The sequence below is a fragment of the Ctenocephalides felis genome, unplaced genomic scaffold (assembly GCF_003426905.1).
Source record: "Ctenocephalides felis isolate EL2017-DRISC unplaced genomic scaffold, ASM342690v1 CF-g0.4_SCAFFOLD_01604, whole genome shotgun sequence".
Classification (NCBI taxonomy): Eukaryota; Metazoa; Arthropoda; class Insecta; order Siphonaptera; family Pulicidae; genus Ctenocephalides; species Ctenocephalides felis.
In genome coordinates, this window is record NW_020537758.1 from 19,255,782 (window position 1) to 19,262,119 (window position 6,338).

A 6,338-nucleotide genomic window follows, 5' to 3' on the forward strand; every position below is an offset into this window, starting at 1 on the left:
TTCAAACAATGTATAAAGATTAGTACAAGTCCTATAAGAATCGTATAAGAATCTTGAAAGATTCACGTGTAACAGTTCAAGTTGTTAGATTTTGTTCTTGGTATATATTTAGCATTTATTTTTACCAGTCTGACGAATATAAATACTACTATTTTAGACTTTAAAAAAATTCTTTTGTAGGATTAAATTGTTTTTCAATCATATACGCTGCACGGCGGATATGTTTTTCCATTGATATATGCATTGGTTGTAAAATTCATCCTTTGTGTGCGCTAAATAGTTTTATTTACTAACTTCAACTAGAACAGTTGTAATTGAATAATTGTAACATATAAAAAATCCGAAAATTGTATTTATATATTAGTATCAATAACAAAAAAAGATTGCAGATTTTGATAAGCGTTAAGGCAAGGCTATATTTGATGAAATTTGTCCAGACCAGTATTTTATATAGAATTTTATTTATACACGAAGCATAATGTGTATAATTTGTTGTAGTAAACTTGAATAAATGTTTAATTAATAAAGCAATTCAATTATCATAAATTTTCTATCCATTCTAGTTGAAATTAGTTTCAATGTAGCTACTTCTCATAGCCTCAGATAGAAGCACTCTTAAGGATTACTGATATTCATCATTATTCGGTTGTCATTCCTCGATTCCATTTAATCCTCGTATCAGACTGGTAATAATAAATGCTAAAGCTGCTAAAGGCCATGATGCATTTTGAGAAATGCTGGGTGCTTTGCTCACACCGACGATTTTTCGAGGTGATCGGCCTGGATCCACAATGTTGATTTTCCAGCCGAGGTTGTTATGGGTGTAACACTATAAATCAAAATTGTAAATGAATTTGAATTATTTCTTATCAGCAAAAAACATGGATTGTATCAAATAATTCCTTTATATTAGAAATTCACCCAAATTTAGTAGGGGCAGTTATGCTGCATACTCCAGATTTTAAACTAGGGCTACTGGATTTAATTTGTCGTATTAATTTTTTTTTACTTTACCTGGTAGTATAATAAGTCAGGTGCATCTATCGGCACTGTCCAGGTTAAAACAGCTGGTTCACCGCCAACACACTCCAAAGACAAAGTTTCCTTAAATTCCTGGAAGGATTCGAATTCGGCAGATCTGTCTACTGTTTTATGTATCCACTCGCAATATCTTCCAGCTATAATATTGCATATTATTTGAATATAAATAAATATTCTAGATAATATTACTGAAGTATCTTAGAAATTAACCTGCTGTTGGATAAGGATAACCGTCCATATCAAAATCTACTCCTGCATAAACTTTTTGCTTCATTTGCTCCAAATCAGTTTTTTGTCCATAACCGCCTTCACTTGAATCGCATATGTAGAATGGATGGTATCTGAAAATTTAATTTATATCTATATAATTATCTCAGTGTATGCAAAAGGTCAGGTGCTCTTATATTTAAATTATATCCACTAATTCATACGGTATAATAAAATTATTTTTATCCATACCTAGCTGGATTTGTTCTATCATTTCCTCCTTCAACAATGAAAGTATATGTTTGACCACGTTCCAAATATAATTCTGGTATCAACATATCATTGATGTACCATGCAATACCCCAACTTGGATGACCTAAAGGAAATTTAATATTTAGTAATAGTTTCTACTCGACAGTTCCAACCACAAATAAAAAAGTCACAAAAAATGAGTCTATGTAGGTGAGAATTTTCTTAAACTAAATATATCTTGAAATTGCCTTTAAGAGTGTATTGTGATAATCAAATCTATTGCAACATTCTCTAAATTTTGGTATAAAATATCTATAATCACGCCATATTCCTGGACAGGCAGGTAGTCCGTCTTAAGTATCTTTTTTGAGATAAATTTTTCAATATTTGCACCTGTAATTGGTGTGTATCCCCGTTTTCCTCCGGTCGGTCCTATTCTGGCAGTGAATGTGTTATTCACTGTATCTCTAGAAGCCACTAAAGTCATAGGTTCCCAAGCTGTGTATACCGAAGCTTCCGATAATTCATATAAAGAAGCTGTACACTGATGATCATCCTGTTGAAAAAAAATAGTTTTTGATATTGCTGAACTTACAAAAATAATAAAAGAAGATGCTTGTAAAAAACTAGTCTGTTACTGAATTTTAGAAACATTTGAAATTTAATTAAATTCGATTAGTATGAAAAATACTCTCGTACTCATTTAAAAATAGTAATTTTATATGGTTACCGTAGCAGAAAAATCAATTTTCTGGTCATAAGTCGAATGATCGCGAATATTATGCTTATTGACTTCTCTTCTCGAATTCAAAGGCCCAATGGCTGCTATCACAGACTGTGCATTTTGTCCAGATCCTCCAACACGGAAAGGAAGATCATTTACAGGCTCGTTAGTCTGCAAAGGTCTCCTAAAAGTGACCGAAGTGACGCCGTTTCTTCGAGTACCTCGAACTTAAATAAAGAAATTATATCATAATATTATATATTGATATTATTGTAATAATTTATTTCTTTTATTATGTTAATGTGATGTTATTTACCAACTTTGGCGTCGTTTCTACCACCAATACGTTCGTCAGGACAAGCTCCTTTCTTGCCATCACATTGGGCCAAGTCTGATAAATAATAATCTGTGGCGTAGAAATTTTCCTCGTTTGAAACGTAGTGGATTACTGTTACATCGGCACCTATTTTTTTTTTTATATTTTTAATATTTCTAATACTTAAGATCGTTTTCACATAATTGGTTTAATGAATATTATGACAAATTATCAAAATCTCCAGTACCTTTCATTTGAGGAGCTCCTTGTTTGCCAGATAAACCGAAAGCAGCCCATTCCTTTTCTTCAATTCGGGCAGATAGTTCTATTTGTATATAATCACCCTTCAAAATAATGGTATTTCATATTATTTAATTATTTTATTGAATATTTCAATTAATTATAATGGATAAAATGATAAATATTAATAAAATATTAAATTGAGTTGCAATTATCTCATTCATCTGGTTGAAATGCATATATATTGAAACAAACAAATTTTATTTTTAATAAATATTATTAGTGCATACTGTGATTAATTTATGAATTTTATTTTAAAGATAATTAATGATATAAATTAACAAACCTGTACTTCCCATCGCACTTGTAATCGTCTATCCAAAAATTCTCTGCAATTTGTATTTGTGATTGGTTTGATAGTTGTGCTTGTCTATAATAAAAGTTAATTTTTAGTTTAAATAATATTTTCGTTATCAATTTTTTAATTTTATATGAGTCTTAATTATATTTTCGATATTTTGATTTCATTAATACAACATTACTTACCGGATTATACCACCAAGAAGGCTAGCAGTGAAACGTAAACATATGATAAGTTGCAAAGTTTTAACAAAAATTTTGTTTAATGTATAAAACACATTTATATGAATAATTTTTTAAATACTTAGCATTTTTGATATTTATTTTCATCACTAAAAATTAAATTAGTTACTCAATTTCTATTCTATTTTACTCACCGTTATTTTAGTCTGTCCCAACGCTGGAGGTACATCTAAATCTTTCGGTATCATGACATGTCCAAAATTATGTCTATACTGAACACACCACATTGCTAACCAATCTATATCATAAACTGTTAAATTTCCAGGCAGCTGAATTTCTATATCTTCACCTTGGTAACCCCGTAATGGTTCCAGAGAACCCATTTCATTTGGAACCTATGCAAAAAAAATTTAAATCAATATTTGAAATTGTGGATTAATTTTAATTTTTCTACCTTAATCCCCATTTCTGATGGTTCTGGTCCAGTTCCAACCCAGAAATAGGCATCAGGGCCTGCACCATCGTAATGTAAATTAGGGATGTAGAACGTCTTGGCATCCAGAACACTTATATTACCAGATCGTAGCGCATGTGCGAGACGTTTGAATTCGGGCAGAACTCGTGGTTTTGGCACATCTAGGTCTGGGGGGATAAAAACTTCTCCAAAGTCCACCTGGAGTACAAAGAAATTTAAGCTTATTATCTGCACACAAAGATTTCTTGTGATAATTTTGGTCATTTCGATGATAGGATTTGAGATGTTTAGAGAATTTTACGCAATTCTAAAGAAACTTTTTTTTAATCTTTAAAAGTAATGCGGTCTACAGATCAAGTTAATGTAAAGCGCTGACTAAATGCAAAAGTGGGAGCATGTTCAAATAAACATACTACAGCTTTCTCCCTTTGGACCCTATGCCATAATCATATAGTCTAGCTGTTATGGAGACTGTCACTACCGTGACTGAATTTATTTTTGTGTTTTTTTTTTAATAAATATATAATTTTTTTTATAATTTCAATATTTATTACAACTGCTAAATAATTAACATCTAGTAATATTGATAAATAATAACATAAATTTAAATAAATAAGAAAGTAAAGGATAAAATTTACATAAAAATAATATCAGTAATATGATGATTTAATATAAAATAGAAGCAAATAACAATAAAAATAAAATTAATAAATAATATAAATAAAATTTCTGAATAATAAAATAGTACTAGAAAAATAATAAAATATAACAAAATAACAATAATGGAAATAGTAAGATAATAATAATAATAATAATAATAATAATAATAATAATAATAATAATAATGTTAGCGTTTACAAGTTTATGAGATCATTGGGAATTTTTCGTTTTAGTCTGGTTGAGCGCGCTTCTGAGAAAACTTTTTGTGCCAAGTAATTTGGGTAAATATATAAATATAATCTGTAGTTATAAACAACATTCAGTAATTTTAATGGTTTATGAAAAAGGTCGAATGGTCACCCAGTGGTGATCCGATTCGAGATGTTTAGCTTACAGATGTAGTCCTGATGTAATTTTACATATTATAGGATTACTAAAGAATATCAAAAATGGTCCGTTTTCTTCTGAGCCATTCAATGCCATGTTTTTTTATTAAGATTTTGGCCATAATGTTTGGGTGATTCTGTATTATATCCTTGTATTTCAGACTGAACTTTTCAATTTCTTCATTAACTGTGTTTATGTTCAAATCTGTTTGAACCAACCAATTTGGGACATACATGGGTGCGTTTATAATTTCTTTCAAAATCTCATTTTGAAATTTTTAAATTATGGCGATGTTGTATTTGCGCGCGGTTCCCCAAAGCTGTATTCCGTACGTCCAAATTGGTTTTACTATATTAAAATATAAAAATTCTTGTTTGTTTGTTTTCAATCATATTCACATTGTTATCCTAAATATTTGTTCTAGTTAAGTAATTAACTAATTTTCTCAATTCGATTACATAAATCATCTGCTATTTATTACTTACTATATAAAATAATAGTAAATTTTTTATCGATTATTTTTAACTTTTCCCAAATGCATTTATTAATATGGTGCACATTAATTCCAAATGGGGCGAAAATTTTCGCTTCGCCGTTGGCTTCATCCATTGTTCGCAAACTTCTGCTTCTCTCGCGAAAGAAGCTCTCGAGTCATATACTTGTACAATGAAAGAGCCCTTGAATTTTCTGAAGCGCTCATGAATATGACAGACACTTGAAAATGCCAGTCACCAAAGACGACATAAACTGACGGATGTCAGTGTCAAATAATTATTTTTCATTGTTTTAAAATTTCTGAGATTTATCTGAAGTAAATCAGAGGAGATTCAGAATCAAGATGCCTCATACCTTGATATACAGTTCATAAAAAATTCATTAAATTTGCATTTAAGGTACTTTGAATAAGACTATCTATTATATAAGGTAAAAAAACAATTTTACAAAGATAAATTAAATACTCCAAAACTGCTAATAAATATACATTCAATACACATTCTGACGAAATACCAGATCAAGGTTATGTACAGTGTTCTCAGTAAAAATAAAATTTTTGCATTGGTTGCACAATGCAGCTATTATTATTCTGTAAAATTCTTATAAAATTAAAATAAAAGTTCCTTTAAAATAAAAATAAGTCAGTGAACCTGGTTGATTAGTTTACGAGACTTTATTATAAGTTTTAGGCAAGCGTTATTTAATTATTTTACAAGATGTATTGTTAATTTCAAGTTAGATTCAACTGTTTTTTTATGTAACCTCTATTAAAGCTTAGTCCTAGCTAGTGCAGATATGACCAACTAAACATTTACCCTGCCAAAGATGTGAAAACTAATTTAATAAAAAAATATTTAAACTCTGCTGATGAATATTTCTGACGAAATACCAGATCAAGGTTATGTACAGTGTTATCTCTGTAAAAAATGTACCCATAAAATTTATATTTTGCATCGGTTGAATAATGTAGCTATTGTTTTGTGAAATTCCTCTAAAAT

The 6,338-nt window shown here is 29.6% G+C and overlaps 1 protein-coding gene across 1 annotated transcript; it reads right to left on the reverse strand.

Moving 5' to 3' along the window:
• Window positions 1–649: 649 nt before the first annotated feature.
• LOC113373483 (protein Skeletor, isoforms B/C-like) lies at window positions 650–5,454 on the reverse strand. The gene is made up of 13 exons (XM_026613776.1): window positions 5,404–5,454; window positions 3,778–3,996; window positions 3,518–3,718; window positions 3,327–3,347; window positions 3,127–3,210; window positions 2,788–2,884; window positions 2,541–2,687; window positions 2,231–2,451; window positions 1,894–2,056; window positions 1,501–1,624; window positions 1,252–1,382; window positions 1,015–1,178; window positions 650–829 (listed from the first exon to the last, which is right to left on the reverse strand). The coding sequence occupies exons 1-13, from the start codon at window positions 5,452–5,454 to the stop codon at window positions 650–652; spliced, it is 1,803 nt and encodes a 600-aa protein (XP_026469561.1).
• Between the last annotated feature and the right edge of the window lie 884 nt (window positions 5,455–6,338).

What these genes read in the sequence shown, in the direction of transcription:
- LOC113373483 (XM_026613776.1), bottom strand. Translation starts at nt 5,454, where the DNA reads ATGGATGAAGCCAACGGCGAAGCGAAAATTTTCGCCCCATTTGGAATT. An exon ending in TGGGACAGACTAAAATAACG is followed by an intron (nt 3,348 to 3,517) that starts GTGAGTAAAATA and finishes TTTCACTGCTAG; the next exon opens with CCTTCTTGGTGGTATAATCC. An exon ending in TAGAAACGACGCCAAAGTTG is followed by an intron (nt 2,452 to 2,540) that starts GTAAATAACATC and finishes TCTTTATTTAAG; the next exon opens with TTCGAGGTACTCGAAGAAAC.